At 38.9% G+C, this 21,283-nt stretch overlaps 2 protein-coding genes across 2 annotated transcripts; one reads left to right on the forward strand and one right to left on the reverse strand.

The window, feature by feature from the left end:
* Positions 1-94: 94 nt before the first annotated feature.
* On the reverse strand, positions 95-6,414 carry tmlhe (trimethyllysine hydroxylase, epsilon). The gene is made up of 7 exons (XM_018692495.2): positions 5,968-6,414; positions 5,712-5,888; positions 1,812-2,091; positions 1,527-1,646; positions 1,179-1,415; positions 661-799; positions 95-479 (listed from the first exon to the last, which is right to left on the reverse strand). Exons 1-7 carry the CDS (start codon positions 6,122-6,124, stop codon positions 348-350), a joined length of 1,242 nt encoding a protein of 413 aa, XP_018548011.1. The 5' UTR covers positions 6,125-6,414; the 3' UTR covers positions 95-347.
* A 2,403-nt stretch (positions 6,415-8,817) lies between these two features.
* On the forward strand, positions 8,818-18,676 carry mpp1 (MAGUK p55 scaffold protein 1). The gene is made up of 12 exons (XM_018691572.2): positions 8,818-9,196; positions 13,027-13,155; positions 13,262-13,340; positions 13,795-13,880; positions 13,978-14,046; positions 16,200-16,396; positions 16,517-16,620; positions 16,725-16,805; positions 16,945-17,025; positions 17,104-17,306; positions 17,751-17,825; positions 17,918-18,676. The coding sequence occupies exons 1-12, from the start codon at positions 9,074-9,076 to the stop codon at positions 18,092-18,094; spliced, it is 1,404 nt and encodes a 467-aa protein (XP_018547088.1). The 5' UTR covers positions 8,818-9,073; the 3' UTR covers positions 18,095-18,676.
* The last annotated feature ends 2,607 nt before the right edge of the window (positions 18,677-21,283 follow it).

Raw genomic sequence — 21,283 nt, forward strand, 5'->3', positions numbered from 1 at the left:
TTCGACTGCAGCTTTGCGCATTATTTTCATTGGCTGTTTCTGCCTGTTCTGGCACAATCCCAACTAATAAACAATGTATTTATATAACAATGTATTTTGTGCAATCCCATTCTCCTTTTATCATTTCATATGATCATACTGTATGATTACATGAGTTCAATGGTAGCAAGCTATTTAAAATGATACATAAACAACAAACATCATCAGCAATGACCAAGGATGAGTAAAATGTGGTGTGTCTCAGTAGTGAAGCTGTTTGATTGTTCTGATTGAAGAAGACTTTCAGTGCAGATTTAAGTAAACCTAAGCAGTAAGGCACAGAAGTGAAGCATCTTTCAAAGCCATGATCAGGCTTGTAAACCAAAGCAACGCGCAGTGCTAAGGACATCGTCTCTGGTCAAATAACATCCACAGAGTTGTCTCAAGCCGGTGAATGACTCCCTCCCATGCATGACACGCCAGTTGTCTATGAAAATCACCTACAAAAATAGAAGGTATCATCATCAGATTACTGAATTACACAGTTCTATCTTTCTGTTTCCTCCCCATAATCCTAAAACTGTAAATTCATTGCTTGAGACTGACAGAATTATTTTCTGGATTGGGCATTTGTGAGTGCAAAGATTCAGTGGCATTCCCTTTAGTAAGTAACTTTCTTACCTTCCCTGGAGACAGTTTCACCCATAGCTCATTCTCTGGTCGCCGTAGTTCTGTTGTCAGCTCTCGATGTGCCACATACCATTGCTGAACAACACCATGGGGGATTGTGTTTATCACTGATCGATCATAGTTGTTGTACCTGTTGAAAAAAACAGAGGAAAAGAAAAGCTTTTGATTTTGTTGATTTGAAGTTTAAAACATTTCATCATATCCTCAAATTACAGAAGTATGTATATTTTTACACACATGATGTAAAAATAGTAAGAAAGTAACTATTGAGAAATTTCTCAACCAACTTCTATATAATATAGTATATTAAGTCACTTTATTTTATTTATAGCCAAGAGCACAAAATATTGAAAGGTAATAAATATAATACATTCTAGTGAAATACAATTGCTGTAAGATGAATAAGAGAAACAAAAAACAGTGATGCTAACTCTCAAACACTGAACATATAATGCGATGTCTGATAATTCATAACTGAACAAACATGAGAATACTGACACCAAACATACCGGATGAGGTAAATTTCATTGTTCCAAGGATAGACGTTAACCACAGGGCCAATGCCAGTCATGTGGTTTCTATGGTTGTCAGTGTTTTCAATGTACTCGTGCCTAATGGGCACACGGGAAAGCAGCTCAAAATGTTCAGGTGACCGCTGGCGTAATGTTTCAGCAGCATAGAACCCATCCACAAGTAGTGTCCTTCCCCCGGTTCCTTCATGCTTTAGGCAGTGGAAAACCTGTATTCTGTAAGAACAATCAGTGGTATTAAGTAAAAAAAAAACAAAGTAAACAAAGTTCCTGTCACTTCTATTGTATTGGGACTGTTTTGAAAAGTTCCATCCCTCCTGCACTTACCCACATGGTTCCTGAAAGTATGAGGTGTCAGTGTGACGATCCAGGGCCAGCTGGCTGTAGGCAGTGTCTCCTCTGGAAAAATCTGAAGTAAAGCACCACGTCCTTCCATATGTGGTCTCCCTAGTGAGTAACACACAAAATATAGGTGGATTAGGAATAAGTAGACAAAGGCTCAAAATCTTTTGCATTGCCTCTGAATGTAATACTAGTTGCTAGTTATATGAGAATGTCTTTTGTCACAGAAAGACTTTCAGTGTAGTATAGGCCAACAGAAGTGTTTCATACCTGATAAGACTGACCCTCTGGGTAACTGCCTCTGTGGCCTCCACTGTAGCTGGGACATCATCTACGAAAGCGATCCCGTACAGAAGATAGTTCTGGAGGAACTTCTTCACTTCATCATCACAACTCATAAATGTGTCCCATTTGGCTGATGGTATGTTTGCACTTTTGTAGATGTCTGAGTTCCAAAAGATGCGTGGCTGGACAGTGCTCTGCTTCTTTCCTTCATAACTGTTCTCAGCTAGCCAATTGAGACTGTACTTTGACACATGACCACCAGGCCCTGGCATAAAGACATGAAAAATATTGTTATTAGGTACAATTAATGGAAAGTGCATTTCAAAACTACACTTGACCTGATCTATGAGTGCATATATGCAGCAAATGAGTACAAGGGGCCCTGATGGGAGCCCATAGGAACCCTTGTAGCATTAAGACTCAGCATTTACTAAACCAAGTCTATGCACTCCCTATCCACTCCCAGACTCAGCTGACCTTGAATATGCGCTGCTAACAGGGAGAGGCACAGCTGCCAGGATGCCTGCAGGAGCATGTGCATCATCAATTGTCTTGGGGCTGACAGGTCCCCATTTGTCAGTTTATATAAGACACAGTGCCACTCTAGTGTGTACATAAAAACACAGTGACAGTCCATCTTTTGTGCAAGAACTGCTGCAGCCAAGCAGCCCACAGGGAGACATCAGCCTATGGAGGACCACAAGTGTCACAGCAATAGTAATAAAGCATTTCATTAATTTCTAACAAATTGTACTATAAAAACAGGCATTAATACATTTGTTTACAAATTAATTTACTTATAGATTAGTAAATATTTATTTAGTAAAGTCTTTAATTTGCATAGAAATTAGCTCAAATTAAGCAGTTTACAAAAAACAGCACCCAAAACAGTAGTACATGATTTAAAAATACATGAATTAATTCATATTTTAATAACCTCTCTCTTTTCCATTTCCATTATTCAATTTGCTCTGCATTTAGCCCTTCCATGACACTTTCAGCCTTGAGCTGGTAAAATGATGTAAAACCATGCAAGATAGGCATGGAATGATGTAAGCACATACACTTATGCTCTTAAAAGGATCTTCTTGGCACCTAAACAAATTTGGAAAAGATAGCTAGGGAATTAGGTGGGTGCAGCTCTGAAACCAATCAGAGAGCTTGTTACATTATGTATTTTTAAATGATGTGCTTATTGACTGTTTTATGTTATTTTTCTATATCCATTTTTTAAATTAAATCTAATTAAATCTAATTCTTCTAAATTCTAAATTCTTTAAATTTCCATTATAATGTTAAATATCAAATTACTTTGAAATTTAGTGAATGGTAATTTAATGATTAACATATGTATTAACAAAATATTCTACAATTTGTTGTTATTGCTATTTCTTTGACACTTTTGGTCCTCCATATCAGTCAGTTTGACAGTCCTGAGTAGCATGTAAGCCAGACTGGTGCCCATACAAAAAAGCATGGGCATCTCCAAGCTGTCAGACTCTGAATGGGCCGATATGGTATTAAAAGCTTGTAGTGATATCATATGCCTGTCCTTATTTTGCTCCTCACTGAAAAACTCAATGCTCCAGTACTATAATCATCTCCCTGCTCCTGTCAAAGCTGACCCACACTGGGCTGCGGGGTCACAGAGATTTTAAGTGTGGCATAATATGGCAGGAAAGTGGGAAGGTGAGTGCTTGGAGTGCACATGAAGCCAGTGTATTTCACTCGCAAGGGACATTGTAGCAGTAGCACCTGTTTCTTTTCAACACCTGGCTGCTGTGGGACCATTTATTCCTCTTACTCACAGAAGAGGCAACTAAATCCCACATGACTTTGTCTACATGAAGGAGCAGGCTGCTAGTGGAGACAGAATAAGGGATGGCTCCAGGTAGTCTGGGCTTTGGGCTAGTTAAGCTAGTTCATCTCTGTCTGCTGGAGCCTCTCTGGGGAACAGCTCAGTGGCTTGGAGGTCTGCTCCATCTGGGTGATTAAGAAGTGGATGAGGTGTTGTGCTGTGTCCTGTGCAGCCCATGTTATCCTGTGAAAGGAGAACACTGCAGTGTCCTTCATTTGTATTACAACTCCAGAGCACACCCAAGAGTTTGATAAACAATCATCTGCCTTTTGTCTCAGAAACAACTTGGGTAGTGTGGGAATACTATAAATAAAATGTATTGCACAGTTTTAGTGGACACAATAGCACAAAAAAGAATTTGAGTTGTCTGTGTATCCAACTACTGGTAGCACTCATATGTCCACAGAATACACTAAATGAGCAGCATATACAGTCTATTATAAAACTGAGTATATATCTGATCAGTATCACTAAAATTAAAGGTAACTGCAAATCCTGTCCATTTAATGCGTAAATAGTGAATTGTGCTCATAATTTTTCCAGCAATGCAACAGCAGCTTCTGTTGTAGTGAGTATGGCTCAACACCTCCTAAACACTGCTGTAACTGCTGTGGCTTATGCTCTTTAGCCTGCAGATGCACTCTCACCCTCTCCCATCTTTGTGAAGTTTCATTATCTCATTTCTTACTTGTTCAGGCAGTACCTCACCATATGAAGCCATGTTGAATTAGACACCACCCAGGCCAAAACAGAGAAAGCTGTTGTGTTCACGGGCTCATTTAAATACTCTACACAATATACAATTGTGGATCAAGAGCATATCCAGTTTTGTTATACATTGTATTTTTCAGTGTCATCTTTTTATGTGACAGTGACCACTGGGGGCCAAAGTCTGCTTTACCAGTCTGTTAAAGATGTTGGATTTCAACGGTTGCTGATAAAGGTTGATTCTAAATATACATTACATAATACTCCTTTTAAGCATGAATATCTCTTTATGGTTTACAGCTTAAATAGTGTTACCTGACAACACCCTAAGGATTACCCGACAACAGAGTGAATCTTTACAAGATAAAATATGACACAGGGAAAAGTCCACCTCTGCCCACGCCTGTGTTGAAAACTTATGATTATACTCTAAAATGATTGAGTCTTTTCACAGCTACCATTGTTTGTGTGTGTGTGTGTGTGCTGAAACAGAAGCAAATGCTAAAAATGAGTATAGCTCAATTTAATTACATCTTACTTTGTTAGAAAAATGGATATCTGAGATATCTCACCTGAAGCAATTCCAAGATGCAAATTATTGGTTCACTTATTGAATCTGTAAAGTTTCACCTGCTCAATAAAATGCATTATCTTTATGTATGCCTGGTGGAGTTTATGACAAATTCATCGTAACACATTTTAACAAGTTTTATGAATGTGATGCGTTGTGATATATTTGAATAGCTAACCAGCCTATTCAAATGCATTACATTTGACTGTATCCAAATGTGGTAAATCTCCCAAAGAAGATTCTGACATTTGATTATAACTATAAGAAATGCATTTTTCTCAGAACTGCATTTTAGCTTGGAATCTTTGAGTTTCTTTGTTCCATCCAATCATAATAACATAAATGTGGTAGTAACATGCAAAATAATTTACAAAGCCAGTTGGTTTTGTGAATGTGCATGGCCAGATTTGTTAAAATGTAAAAATGTGCAGCATATGTATGACAGTTTCATTGCAAAACCAAAAAAACAAGTTTAGTGTTACAGTGGAGAACTAACTGGCCCTAGGTTTTCTTCAAGTCAGTTGTACAAGGGCAATTTAATTAAACAGAGTTTATTTGATTATATACATTACATGAGCAACTATAACATTTGCGGGTTCTGACACAAGATCACAAGAGTTGATAATATGATAATTCCTCAACAAATGCAATGAATCAGATTACTACTGAGTGACATATAGGGGTCTCTGGGGCCCAACGTTTCCCGCTTTACCCAGCTGGTAGGTTGTTGTACTTATAAGTGACTTACATGAGAGGACGAGATGGCCATCTTCCACTGCCGTACGGTCCGGGCGGATGTTGAGGTCTATACTGCCAGTGTCCAGGATTCTTTGGTTAGTTTGGGAGTTGTATGACGACACGGAGCGGCAGTGATCCCGCAGCCACACGTAGTTAAAATGCATCTGTGTCCCCGCATAGTTGAGCTCTAGTGATTTCATATGCAGGTTAACAATAATGTCTTTACGCACGTATAAACTGGGTGAACATTACACCATTAAACTCACCGAGAGAGTCCTGGTGCAGGTGAAGAGTTGCAGAGGTCGCAGCACAGGCGCGGACCTGCGTCTTATGTGTCCATGGTGTGTGTGTGTGTCTGAGAGCAGACAGCAGCTGAGCCTGCTGCAGCGCGGGACGCACGGTCCTCTTTAATGCACCTAACATCGCTACACAGACACTTTCTGCTCAGGAAAATAGAACAGACCGCTAAGTTACCGTGCAGTGACTGACCCCCCTCCCTGAAAGAATAGTAGTATGCCTTTTTCTCTCCCTCTTCACCACCGTTTAAGCTTCACTGTCACACGATACAATTCCTCAGTACACTGACAGAGATTAATTATTAAACACGACAGTTTCTCCTGTGATTTGGTTTCATATTAAAGGGACAAGAAAGCCAGTCGGACCATCACACTGTAGCACCGGTGAAGTGGTTTACCACACGTACAACTACCGTCACAGCAGTACCCGGATGTACAGGACAACTGTGTGGGTCATCGCCTCTTAGTCCTCATGATCTTGGTTAAAATTCTATGTGGATGCCTTTACCCAAGTCAGAATATACACTGTGTGTACAGGGGGTATGTAGAGGCTGACACAAAATATGTAAAACAAGTAGACTCAACAAACAAAGCAAGAGAGGAAAAACCAGTTCTCCTGAATTTAGACCAAGCAGCTTATGACACTGATGAATGATGGGAGGATAGATGGATTGCAAAGCTGTAGGCAGGTGACTGAAGGGTTTCTCTGCAAGGAAGTGTTCAGGTGGAGGCCAGCTGTCCTCTCATGATCAGTTGAATTAGTAGATAACAGCCTAAACAACAGGAGCTTTTCGCAGCAGACATTTTGACTTGTCAGCAGCGCAGGTGTTACTAACACAAACAATGGCTCTGTTGTTTTTAAGTTTCCCAGTAAGCCATGGCAGTGAGCCAGCAGCGGCAAAACCAGGATCCTGAATCTGAGGCCGCTAAATGGAATTCAGCCAGCATTCAATTTGTTTGTTTACGTTTTTTGATTTTCCTCTCTTTTAGTGTTTGCTCTTTTCTCTGAAGGTTCATGATTCAAGTGCATCTGTATATTATAATGTAATGTAAAAAAAAAAAAATGTAATGGCTATTTACATGACTAGCAGAGATGAAGCCTATATTTAGCTTGCTGACCCTTTTCATGAGGATAATGGTGGATGGCTGATACAAATGTGCATGCTGGCTCCCTCTGGAGTCCCCTCTGGAAACTAGCAGCCTGGCTGAATACTTTCTCCTTTTTCCCCCACAACTGTCTGTCTGTTTTGGTGTTGGTGTGTGTCATAATGAAAATCAGTGGGGCTCAACTGTACAGCAAACCCTGGTCCTACTGGGTTTCCAAAGTAATAATGACAATAATACTAATACAATCTAAAAGACTTCTAAAGTTCATTAAGTGCACATCACACATAAAACATGACAGAGCATCCAAATGATATTTACTGTGTTATGAAATGTAAAAACAAAGAGGGAACATTCTTTGGCCACTTTTTTCACCACTCTCAGGAAACTATACTGGGAAATGCTATGAAGTTGTCATCCATATAAAAAGGAGGGAGGAGATTAGACAGATACGGGGGTGATTTCTACATACAGTCAAAATAAAGAGTTCCCTTTTGCATATACCAGAGAGAAATCATGTATATTCCCTCACTTCCCCATTCATTTTACTTTATTTCAGGGGTCTAAAGTGTGGGTTGTGAGGAAAATTTAATATAGGTATTCAGGAAAACTGACTGAAAACATGAGGAAAAATGTAAATTTTGTAAAAATCTAAACAAGTATCAATATATTAAGTTTAACAAAATAAAGATCTTTGTAATGTATCTCTGTACATCCATGTATTTGTTTTGAGCCCCATAATTGATGCAGTCACTTGTATTGAGGAAGAAGGTAATCGTGGGTCAATGAGACTGGGTTCTGTGGATACAGTACCTCTCTTCTTGGCAACATTGTTGCACTTGACTAATCATATAAAAACACACCCTCGGATGCTGCAACACTGTTACCATTTGGCTCAGTGATAATCGGACTACTGCCATTGATGATCGTTGAATTTATTTAAAATAAGCACACAGACAGTCACGCTGCAGCTGGGTGTAACGGACATCTTAAGTGAGCTGCAGGGATCACCGTCAGTAAAGCTCCGTTATTTTGTTTCCTCGTTTCCTGATAGTGCAGCCCTGCTGGGAGCGCTGCAGTAATGCTGCATTCATGAGCTGTCGGGAAATGTGTTTAGGAGGTCAAACAACATAGGAGAGTTAAGTGATGTTTTATGATGTTTCATTCATCTATAATTATTCTGTCTCCATTGTACCTTGTCACCACTCACATTTACTGTGGAGATTTGATGAGTAAAAAGTTTAGTTAGTTGAAGCAAAATTGTAAAAATCAAACGGGAAAAACTATGCTGCAGAAATATAATACAAAGTAGCGAAAAAGTGGCGTATAAGAGTATAATAAATCAAAGGCTGAAACAGAGCTAGGCAACCAAACAACAATGTGTGTTAACGATGCCTCCACTGTTTTCTAAACTAAAGGTAACAGTCTTAATTGTTAATTAATTAAGTAAGGACCCACAGATAGAAAGTGTTAAATAGGCATGAGAGACAAATGAGTGATTGGATCTGCGCTACAAAACATATGGTAGGGTATAATATAAACATAGCTCCATAGGAACTAAGAAAATTTTTAAAAATATGTGAAAGATTAAAAAACAACTGTCTGTGTTGTCTCTGTTTTGTGCTTTATTTTCCGTGTAGAAACAGTTCGATGCGTGGTATATAAACAACTTGAGTGCTACGATTTCGGAGCGTACAAGGAGCACGTGAAAGCAGCATGAGCCTGCCCCTCTGAGCAGCAGTCAGTTACATGTTTACTTGCTTTGTCAGCGGTGTCCCCGCAGCAAATCTTTCGTGTACCTCACCTGCTGCTGATCAAAACCTTGGACTTTTATCTCTGACTTATCACATCATCAGGTCTCCTTATCAGCAGTTTCCTCTCCCGCAGCGTTTTATTTCGCCAGCCTCTGGTGGACCTTGAGCGGGGGCACATCGGGTTCACAGGCTTTTTTTTTTTTAGCTAGCAAGGAAAGATGACGTTAAAATCCAATAAAAACGAACCTGCTGTCATACTGGAGTCTGTCAGCAGCGTCCGGACAGCCCTCTCCGATCTGTACCTGGAGCAGCTTCTTCAAAATAAACCAAAGTCTGACAAGGTACGGTGTCGTTTTTTTTTTTTTTTTACCTTTCTTTTTTTTCACACCCCCAGATTTTGGTGTACATGTTTGCTTCCGGGAAGCAGAGCTGGGGCACATGGCCGTTTGTTTGTTCATCGACTAGATCTCTAAAAATAGACCCAGTTCTGTTTCCATTAAACAACTTACAGCAACTGAATGTGTCAGTCTCTCAAACAAAGAACTATACGTATAGATCTTTCCTCTATGTTAGTTACCTCTGCACCGCTTAGTAGTGCACAGTCAGCCTTAGCTGGGATCCAGTAGACATTGCATTGGCAATTTCACTTCTGCATTTCTCCTCAAAAAACTACATGGAAATCATTTGACAAATTGGAGAAACGAGGCTAAGTCACGTGTCAGAAGGTCTACAGTATATGTTACGCTGTGATCATGCGACTATGAGTCAGTAAATTGTAGCAATTGTATTAATCCCATAATAATCATGTTAACAAATGACAGTAACATCACTTTAAAGTAACAGCAATAGGCCTTTTTTCTAGGGCACTGTTACGCAATATAAAGAAGACAGACTGAAGGGAAATAAAGTTCATGTTGGTCCATTTTTAGTAGTGCTGTGTAATCCTGCCTACAGCTATGGCTGAGGCTGCTGCTAAGGAATCAACAGTGAGGCGGGTTGTTTACTGCATCACTCTGTGCCAGGCTTTGGTTCAAACTTGTTGTCAGGTTAAGGCCAGATTATGTTGTGAAAGCACTAACTTTGCCTTAACACCAACATGCATGACCACAAAAAAACCACAAAACAACAGCAGCAACTTTTCTTTTAATGATCTGGAATAAGTCGGGCAGGGTGAAACCTAATTTAAATCATCAACGACCTTTGGGCTGAGGTTTGGCAGCCAGTGGCACCAAGGGAACTCTTTGTCCTCAACTTCTTCTGTGAATCTGAAAAGTCAGCACTGAGCTACTGAGGGAAATGTTAGAGGGAGGAAACTCCTTTCCTGATATCAGCAGTTTTTTTTTCCCAATAGCCTTGAGCAGCAGTCTTGCCAGCGTGTTCCTCTGCTCGATGTTGATTTGTGAAATCACTGTCTTTTAAGGGAGGTCACATGGTCCATTATCTCACTGTGGGGACTAGTGTGTATAATGCCTCTCCTGGGTGATTTACTGTATCTTATAGGTCCTTTTTCTGTAGTTCAGCTTAGATGAGTAAAGTGACTGAGCCTGTTCTGATCTGTTGTTTTTTTCCTGCCTCACGCTGAGTTATGATCCTTTACAGACTGTTGCCTCAGACTCAAGAACTGTGCACTTGCCCCACATAGACAGTCATTCTTTCCCTCTGCATAGCTTTTAAACTCAAGGCTAACTACATGGCTTTAGGCACACCTTTTGCTGCCACAACTTCAGACTTCAAATTAATGTTAAGACCCTCACAAGTTTAGACAAGCCCAAGCCTGCTGTAGCTTTTAAATGTTTGAGTTCATCTGATAGGACCGTAATCCATGCTGTTTGTTTCTTCCAGAGTCCCATGTAGGTCAAATATTGATCTCCTGCTGTGTTCCTTCAAGAGATCAATACATTTTATCCTGCTGGCAGGAGATCCACCCTAAATCCTGCAAGGGGCAAAGGATTAATAATTAATGTTTCTTGACTTGAATGGCAAATCATCTCAAGAGAAAGAAACTAAAAGACAGAGACAAATTGTATTATAAGGTAATCAGTCATATTAGATCATGGTACGTTATGTTGAAAAGCAGGTAACAATAGAAATGGATTTTTACAGTGTATTATCTTATTCAGAGATTAATCCTATCCTATCACATTCTGTTTGATCTGTTTAATCTACTTCAAATAAAGCAATGAGCAAATGTTCAGAGCAGGAAGCACTCTGCTCCTGAAAGCCTTCTGCCTTTCAAGCAACTGTTTGTTTGTCCTGTTGCGTCTCCACACCCAGAACTGGCATTCACGTTTCTGAGTGAGGGTTTCCTGGCCCCCCAGTTATACTGACATGATGTTGACTGTTAACAGTGATTAGAAGACACTGTGACAATGAATGTGATGAATACCTTTCAATTATGTATTCATCTCTTACACTGATAGTGTGAGTGGTAGGGCTCATTGTCAGAATCATGATCAAATGCATTTAATTAAAGAGGCCTCTTAGTGCTAATGCAAATCTAATCACACAAATGGATAATGATAATATTGAACCTTTAGATTTGACCTTTTCCTGCTCAGTTGTGAGGGTTACCATTGGTCAGTATTTGTGAATATTGGCTTAACAGTTATTCCTGCCTGTAGTGGGATCACACATACAAAATAACATTATATGATTGTCCAGCTGTTCCATTTTTAGGTACCTTTCACAAAACACATTAATCACATTAATTGACAGTAGTTATAAGAACATTGCACAGATCCAGGGATGTAATTTCCTGTTGTCTCAGGAGCAACTCTAAATTAAAATGGTTTGTTCTTAAATAACAAATAAACCAGCTCCGGATTTCAGAGACAGAAATCAGAATATCAGATAGATAGATAGTCAGTAGATATTTATGTTGTGATTTTTATCTGTGGCAATATTGCTGTACAGATTCCTTTCTTCTGGGGATGTAATTTCATCTGTTTACCAAGGGACCCCATCTGAAAGCTCCCTCCTCCAACAGTCCTGACATATAACAGTACAAGAGCTGGTAAATAACTACCAGCCTGCACAGAAAAACAACTGGCTGTCTTTCATGACTCCCACGTTCAGTCTTCACTTGACTCACCACCTCTAAAATGAGTACGAAAATAGGAAAAGTTTTCCGCCTCAATAGAGGGTCTACCACAGTTACTGAGCTCAATTCACTAAATCATTTTTATGTTTTAAGAAGTTCCAGAAGTTCAGAAGTACAACTGTGGTGCAAACATAAACTGTACTTGTTTAAGATAATAATCTTGCCAAACTCCTGGCTGAGGTTATAAGGGGTGGTGGAGGAAGGTGATAATGATATTTATTGGTTTATTGTAGTGCTGATGCTGAAAGATAGATAATACTTTTTTTGCTGAAGCAGTGCTGATGTGTCATTTCCATGCAGAAATTTTGTGCTGATGCAGGGAATCGTGTCTGCTCACTGACCAGTTTATAAGACCTTTTGATACTGTGCATTTGTTGTTCTATTATATACGTTAGTGCCATCCACTGAATAGCAGTTTATGTCCTCGAAACCATTGTAGTATATCTTTTGTATTAGTACATTTTGGTATGATTCCTCACCTGGACCACTGACAGTGATCTGCACTGGAGACCACCTTTGTTGACACTGGAGGGACGGTAGATTTCCGGCTTTTAGACTCTTCTTTGGGTTCATTTAAGTGTAAAAGCGCAATATGAACCAGCAAAGTGAGCCTTGTGGGTTTTTTTCTGATTTCTGTACCAAACTTTGGTGAATTTGAAAGATTTTCCTAGATCAATCAGTTTCCTTACATTAATGATTTTTCTTTGATGGGGTGACCTGATGAGACTGGTGGTATCCATGACCACATGAACCTGGTGGACCAGATCACTGGATGAGGTTAATGAGGTGTTATAACACTGGGTTAATTTTCAACCTTGAACATATGTTGAAACTGCAAATGAAACATAGCTGTTGGCACACATCAGCACCAAGCCTTCATTGCAGTTATTGGAAATACCAGTGTGATAATGATCTGATCTGTTCAGATGAACTGACTGTAATGAAGTGTAATTCTCTTGCGGGTGTTTTTTTGAAATTAAATCCATTTTTTCTTTATTTTGAGCAAATATGATTTCATTTTGATAAAAAAAAAAAAAAAAGATGTTATATATTTTTTTCTTCTTATAACAGGCAGCTATGCAAACCTATGAGAATAAGGGGGCTGAGGTCTACACCAATGGCAGTGCTGGACACATGAATGGCACCGAGCTGACCAGGATGAAGGAAGTAGCATTTGAAAAGAATCCTTCAGAGCCAATGGTATACTATCTGCCTCTTCACACACACACACACACTCACACACAGAAACATTCTTTATAATCCTACGTTTGTGTTGCTGATTCCTCTGCATTGTCTTTGTCTGTAGGGGGTCACTCTGAAGCTGAACGACAAACAGAGGTGCACTGTGGCCAGAATATTACATGGCGGTATGATCCATAGACAAGGTAAATGAATCACATATTGATTTGTTCTGAGTGTTTTTAGGGAATGTGCTGAACTGCTGTGTGTTAGAAAGAAAGTTCTTTACCCAAAGAACTGTTTGCCCCAGTCCCAGCAAATATGCTGTAGGATGAGCATCTCTGGTTACTGAAGGAGATCTACCTCATGTCCTGATCAATGACTGTAAAATAAGATGATCAGTGTATCTATTTTTATTTTATTTTTACATTTCAGGTGTGGTTTGAGGTTTTGATTGCTGCTCAGTATTAGAATAGTCTGTAATAATCATAAATAGTTAAAAACTAATAATAAAATAATCTGTTTCTACTGTAATGGCCATTCTGAAACATGGTTCTCTTGGCTTCTCTTGTATTTAGCTTCTGCAAACACAGAACCTGAGCTGGAACACAGAGGAGTGTATTTGGAGTTTCCTCATTTGTGGTTTTTTCTTCTCACCAGGGTCCTTACACGAAGGGGATGAAATAGCAGAAATCAACGGGAAAAGTGTAACGAACCAATCTGTAGACCAGCTACAAAAGATTCTGGTAAGTTGATACCATATGACAAACATTTTCTTGACAAACCATAATGGCACTTAGTTAATGCAAATTTTTATTTTCATTTCATATGTTTAACATACAGAGAGAAACCAATGGAGTAGTCACGATGAAGATAATTCCCAACCTGCAGAGTCGATCCCGAGCCTGTGAGGTAATAACATGACCAGCAGAATATACACCTAGCTTTGGTCTTGTGTTGCATTAGCTCTCCATTCAGAGCGGATGGTAACTTGATGGGTTTGATTGCTTTTCTATCACCATTTTAAAGCATTTTGTTTTTTATTAGGTGACTCTTCTATTAGTCAATGAACAACCCAGGTGACTATCAAATTAGTTCAAATTTTAAGAACATCACTCACATTAGTTTTGCTAGTTTGACGTGAAACACTGTCAGTGTGTTTCATTCTGCCATCTACTGGCCACACACCATAATTTTCTCTAGAAGCCGATCATGAGCCCCCAATGACATAAAAATGGTGGCTGACTTATTAACTGCTATTGACAACATACTGTATATTAGTATGTGATATGTAAAACGGTATGCTAAAGATCAATCCAAAAGAGCCTTAATTCAGTGGCCACATAGAAAATTTTTTATTGGTGATGTTGTCTTAATACAGTTTATCACTGCATTAAGTCTGTGCTGTGGCCAGTGATGGCAGTTTATCATCATTGGAGCTTGTAGTCCATTAATATTTAGGCTTTGTTAATACAGTTTGCTTACTTCAATGCTCAAAGCAGAGCATTATTTTTGGTGACGCAGACCACTCCAGTGCACCCACTTGTAGTATGGGTGTATTAATTTTGTCTGTGTACAGCTACCACTGGAGTGACCTGGGGAAACCACACTGTTCATGAACTCTACTAACAATAGTCAGAATTTACCCTGTGACAAATTTACATATGGTTCTGCTGTGGTCTTAAACGGTTCAGTCAAGATTTGAACATGAGCACATCTCCCTTGGAAATTAAATTACAAATCCAATCAGGGCTACGAATAAACAATACTTTTTGCAGCTACTCAAGTGGTTCATTTTTATAGGACACAGAATTAGTTGGCAGCACAATTAAACTTCACTCCTGGACTCTGGCAGTGGGGGGAAATTGCTCATGTTCACAATTTGAATTGAATTATCCAAGATCATATCACACACTTGTATATTCTGCTGATGGGTGAATTTCCCTCATAATACCTGTAGAATCCAAATATATGTGTTTGGAGTCTTACTATAAATATTTATTCTCAAGGATGCTGAACAGGTACTGTAGATCTTTGAAGTCCAACATTTGCTAATGTACATATGTTTATAACATTAAAATGATATTTTGCTCAGCCAGCGCTGCAGTTGTCAATATGCTGTATACGGGGCTGGTAGCAATGCTGAGTTTTTACCATACGCTCAAGATTTGCCCCATTTCTTATGGCTTAAAGGAGCCATTTGTAAGTTTGGCTGTCGTGACATCACCAGTGTTAGCATTAACAGCTGTTACCAGTCTACAAGAAACCTTTCAAGTTCACTGTCAAACTTCAGCCTTTACTCTCCAAAAGCTGTCTGAAGTGGTGGAAGGTATAGCCAATGTTTCGCTTCTATTTGTATCACTTCTTTTCTTCTACCAAAGTTAGCATGCTAACCAGCTAGCACCAGCCTGGTTGACCAGTCTTGTCATTTTCCAATAGAGACTCAGTGCACATCCAGTCTACCCTGAAGAAGTAGCACTGCTCAGAGGGCCTATTCAAACTTTTGGAAACACAATGATGGCTGAAGGTTTTGCAAGCAACCATCACAACCACTCACTAAAGACAAGACACCATGTTCAGCAGCAGAGAAAAATTCAAAATAGCCCCTGTAAATTTTAAAGAAAAACAAAGTGCTTAATATTTCAAATCAAACTTTGAGATTTAAGTGTTAGCCATGAACTGCACAGGTATTCAGAAACCTTTCAAAAGAATTATAGTCACGCTCAGCAAGCTTTTGTCGTAGCAGTATGGAATTTCTCAGAACGGATGAAATTAAAACTGGAGCAAATGTCTTTATAGATTTCAGAGAAACTGTAGAAGTTGTCCATTATCATTTTGTGTTTCAAAGTCAGAAGGTGAGCTGCAAGTTTGTGCTCAGCAGTAACAAATCCATGAAAGTCTGTATTTACAGCTGACCTACAGTAAGTAATGGGAGATAACTGAACATATTATTAAGGTCCACAGTTTATCAGTGAAGTCCAATTCCAAACACCACATACACTCTGCAAATGTTGATTAGTTCTTTCACAGGTTTCAAATTCAGCATACGTGCTCTTAACCTACAGATGTACATGAGGGCCCAGTTTGACTATGACCCCACCAAGGATGATCTCATCCCATGTAAAGAGGCAGGGCTGAAGTTTCAGACTGGTGACATCATTCAGATCATCAACAAGCAGGATCCAAACTGGTGGCAAGGCAGAGTGGAGAGCAATGCTGCTGACTTCGCTGGACTGATACCCTCCCCAGAGCTCCAAGAATGGTAAACAGCTCTGTCGCACTGTCTGATGATTAATCCCGAAGTACTTAACATCACATGCCAGAGACCTCAGAACTGTGCAAACCGTTCCCAGCTTAACCCAAATCTCTCTCTCTACTGCAGGAGGGTGGCAAGTAAAAGCAAGGCCAGAGAAGGCAGTCAATCCTGCAGCCCATTTGGAAAGAAAAAGAAGTGCAAAGACAAGTACCTGGCTAAACACAGCTCTAGTGAGTGTATCAGTGGAATAGCATTTCCTGCACTTTCTCTTAATTGTTTTATTTCTAAATGGTTTCCTCTTAATAAAAATAAAATAAAATCTCTTTTCTTGCAGTTTTTGACCAGCTGGATGTGATTTCCTATGAGGAGGTTGTGCAACTCCCTGCTTTTAAAAGGAAAACACTTGTGCTCATTGGTAAACGTTGTAGTTCAGTTACATTATTTTACTACTGGTATCAAATTCTTAAAAGTATGATTAGACCTTTCTTATCATCCATACTGATACACGTGTGTAAAAAGTCATTGGAAATAAAATAAAAATCTGCTCTTTTCAGGTGCACCTGGTGTAGGAAGGAGCCATATCAAAAATGCACTCTTGACCAGATATCCAGAGAAATTTTCCTACCCTGCACCACGTGAGTAGACCCACACTCTTCATCTTTTTCTTTCTCGAGTGTCCTTCAGCTAAATCTTTCAGTTTTGGTTCTATGCAGACACCACCAGACCCCAGCGTAAGGATGAGGAAAATGGACAGGAATATTATTTCATCTCCAATGAAGCCATGACCAAGTCCATCTCTGGGAATGAACTACTGGAGTATGGCAGCTTCCAGGGATATATGTTTGGCACCAAAATTGAGACCATCCAGAAGATCCATGAGCAGGGAAAAATTGCTTTGCTGGATATAGAACCACAGGTTGGCACTTACAGGTTTTTCTGGAAACACAATGCAGAATGAAACATTTTAATTGAAAGAATAGATTCACAAATTTTAAAGTCTGTCTTAAAACAACACCCAGATGCCCATACTTATTAGCAATATTCTCCCTAATTTTTCATGTGTCTGAGCATACACACAAACTCCCTGAGAATTCCTTGGACCACTGTGAGCAACATCAGATGTACACACTGTCGCACACTGTAATTTTATGCGCTACATAGTTTTGCTGTGCGCAGAGAAAGCGGGAGCAGTGCGTGATTGCGCAGGCGCGCAGCTTAGAGGGAACATTGCTCATTAGTTTTCTAAACCGCATCTGAAAAGCATTGTCTTTTCAGATGCTTTAAACCTGCTCCTTTAATGTATTTAATAAATCTAACACTAATTCTTATCTTTTCCTCTTTTTATAAAATTTCAATGCAGACCCTGAAAGTCTTGCGGACTGCTGATTTTGCACCTCTTGTGGTGTTCATTGCTCCGACCAACACAGCTCCACAGGTGCTATATTTTTATCTGAATATCCTCAAATATCCTGAAACACCAAACTCCATTAGCTTACAGCTGCTAATCCTCTGTGTCTTGTCTCCCAGACGGAAAACCTGCAGATGATCCAGAAAGAGTCGGACGCCATTCAGACCACATACGGACACTTCTTTGACGTGGTCCTCGTCAACAACGACGTAGATGAGAGTGTGAAAGGTGTGGAGGAGGCCATGGAGCGTGCCACCTCCACCCCACAGTGGGTGCCTGTGTCATGGGTGTACTGACACACCAGATTGACACCTTTATGTTTGTTGAAAAGCAGTGCAATATCACTCCCTACACGAAACCTCCTGGTTAGTGATGTCCCAGGTGTGTATGGGTTTACTTTTTGGTTAATGTTAATTGTCAGTGACAATTTTTTTTTTTTTTTTTGCACAAATGCATCCAAAAAAAATAAGCAATATGTAGAAAGGTTTATTTTAGAAAGTTGAGGACTTCACCAGGGATGTTTTTCTGTTTGTTTAGACGTGTGTGCTTCAGGTTTTTGAGGGATTAAGGGATAGTTTCAGTGCCGCACACCTTTGTGATTGTTGGAATGTGACTAAATGCAAAATAGGACCACAACTGTGAAATGCTCACTTTGAAATAACAGGATTCTATCATGTTAAACATTGATTCTGCATTCATTGCCTTTTTTTCTGTTCTCATGAGATCGCCCCATGAAATTGAGATTCTGAAATCATTTGTTCATTTGTATGTGTAACTCCATAGAGTGACCGCCTCACTTGTCTTATCAAAGTTGTATACCTCATGGGATACTGTAAAGGCACTTTTAAACAGAAAATAAATTTCCCTGCTCTGTTGCATCTGCCTCTCTGACTGCGTTTCATCTGGAAACCTGTTCTTCAAAGCCCTCAGGGAAAACTGTGGCAGTTTTATGTCAGCTCACAAAAATTCCTTCCATGAGGTCCACTTAAAACAGGAAAACATATGGCAGTGTCATCAGGAGACTTCACTGAAAAATAAAGGTTGATATTTATACTCTTTCATAGTTTTAAGTAATATTTTGCCAGTTTGTCAAGACTAGACTTTATTTTATGTTTGCTCCTTATGTGGTTCATCATGTCTGCGCAGAACAGTCTGTACTCTCCCTCTCTCTGCTAACATTTTAGACTTGTGGGGGCAGGTGGTTCATGTCTGCCTCAATTTTTCAGGCAAAGTCATGGCTCAAAGCTTTGATCAATTATAGATCTGAGCTGTATAATACAAGCCATGTACCTGTATCTCCCATATTGCAATTCTTCCCTCATCCACAGTGTGAGGGAAATAGTTACAGGTTATACATGACAATAGATTTGTTCACAGCTCGCATCCAGATGAGCACTGCTCACTTGCAGTGTTGGAGTGATATACTTAATTATCTAAAAACATGTCATTCTATGTGAAAAAGATTGCTTTTATGTTCTGTTCTGTCCATCAAGCTGAAAGTAAGCAAATGCAAGGTGTTGCAAACATCTAGATAATTCAATTAGTATTCATTTGTTAGATTTAATATGAGGAAGTAACAAAATAAGATGATAATTTAGTGGTAAAAAATAGAATTGGCTCATGTAGAAATGGAAGCAAAAATATACACCTATACAATTTAGGTGTTAGGTCTCAAAACATCTGTACATCTGAAGTTTTATTTCTATAGATATGCACTTTGAATGAAAAAGACTGAGTTGAGATGGCATAAAAACAAAAGAAATAAGATAATTTTCTTCGAGGGATTTGGAGAAACAGAAAAAGCACAACGTGTATATACATGCAATATATTCTGAAAACAAATAATTTGTACAACATGCTTCTCATTATCACTGAGATAATAATGGACAGAAGGGCTGCCACAGAGGCAGCATCCACCCAGATTTTTAGGGATGTTGGCAATGAAACAAAGCTGTCTTATGGTGCCACCAAGTGGTTGTGTCTGCATAAAGTGTACATCTGACAGTTTCAGTTCTGTGGCAAAATGATTCACACTACCTCATCCAGGGTAAATAATTGCAGTATGGTGTTTATATAGCCTATCAACACACAAGGGATTAAATAAGGTGAAAGTGGACAAACAGCAGTATATATTATTAGCAGCCAAATAGATGCTGGAGAAATCAGGCTCCATTATATCAGAAGTTTGTAATAATTTGTCTAATTTAACATTAATGTTACATACTGATCTATCAAGGAACATTAAACATTAAATGTTAATTAAATCTGCTGGTTATTTCATTAGAAAATGTAATTAAATGCTTCTGGTTATAAGTTTCTGTGTGCAGTTCAGTACTGCCTCTTTAAAGGCCTAATCTGTTCAATCCAATCATCTCAATAATAAACAAATTTCAGGCATATGTGTATAACTGGAGTTGCTAATGTAGCAAAGCCTCCTTTAATAATCTCACATTCAACCTGATATGGGTCCTAGTCAAATTTGTTAGATGTAAAAGGCTCTGAAAAGCCTGTGATTCATCTATTCAAACAACACTGCTCTAGAAATCCTGAGGCTGCCCAAGTTTAGACAGACTACTGAGTGAACACACACTGTTGTTGTTTTGACCACATAAAGCAAACTTTGTTTTTAAAGCCACAGAATATATACAATGTAAAATTATTCTTATTTATTAGATGAGCATTGGGTATATTTATAGTTAAGCAACATATAACATACATACCATATAACATACAACCATATACTGTTGTTATGGATGTCAATACAAAGAATAAAAGGAGATTGCAAATTGAGGTGTCAAGTGGGAAGTTAGCTTCAGTACATTTGATATGTACAACCTATATTAATATATTAACCTGTTTATGGATTCTCTTGTGCTGTTTTGCTATGCTATGTATACTTATTTCTTTCTGCAGACATGATGGTGAAGCTTTTTTCACATGGAACTGGGGCAAATGTAAAAACTGCTGAGACCTATTTAAGTACAGATTATTAATTAGTAAGTAGCCTTTGTTCCACTCGTTCATACAGTAATTCAACAAACCCTATCCTACCTCTTAAAAATGCTGTCTTCTTTTACATCTCTCCTTCTGGCAATGTCTCTGATGATATTAAATTCTGTTGATGGTAAAGTGGAAACTTATATGGTATTATTTTGGAATATTGTTATAGGCTGGCTTGTTTATGACATCCAATACTGACTGGATAAAACAATTCCCATTATCAAAAAATCAGTCATTATTCACTCATCATAACTTATATAAATTCACTTAAAAGAAATGCTACAAAAACTAGAACAAAAAGTTAGTAACTATATGAAATGATCTAGTTTATATCCATCCTCAATTAATTGCTGGTGAGTTTTTGTTTCATTTTGCTTGGTAAACCCCCACCACAGCATACAGGAAGGGTTTTCAGGGCCGTGCGGGCCAAATTTGAGAAGATAGGCTTTAAAAGACCTTGTCCCTACATTAATTATGTCAGACTT

This window comes from Lates calcarifer, linkage group LG20, assembly GCF_001640805.2.
Source record: "Lates calcarifer isolate ASB-BC8 linkage group LG20, TLL_Latcal_v3, whole genome shotgun sequence".
In the NCBI taxonomy this organism is placed as follows: Eukaryota; Metazoa; Chordata; class Actinopteri; family Centropomidae; genus Lates; species Lates calcarifer.

Bases quoted from the DNA above. Each gene is read 5' to 3' on its own strand.
- tmlhe (XM_018692495.2), bottom strand. From the start codon at position 6,124: ATGTTAGGTGCATTAAAGAGGACCGTGCGTCCCGCGCTGCAGCAGGCT. The intron at 1,647-1,811 runs GTATGAAACACT...GTTACTCACTAG, and splicing joins CAGAGGGTCAGTCTTATCAG to GGAGACCACATATGGAAGGA. The intron at 800-1,178 runs GTATGTTTGGTG...TTTTTTCAACAG, and splicing joins AATGAAATTTACCTCATCCG to GTACAACAACTATGATCGAT.
- mpp1 (XM_018691572.2), top strand. From the start codon at position 9,074: ATGACGTTAAAATCCAATAAAAACGAACCTGCTGTCATACTGGAGTCT. The intron at 13,156-13,261 runs GTATACTATCTG...CTTTGTCTGTAG, and splicing joins AGAATCCTTCAGAGCCAATG to GGGGTCACTCTGAAGCTGAA. The intron at 13,341-13,794 runs GTAAATGAATCA...TCTTCTCACCAG, and splicing joins CGGTATGATCCATAGACAAG to GGTCCTTACACGAAGGGGAT.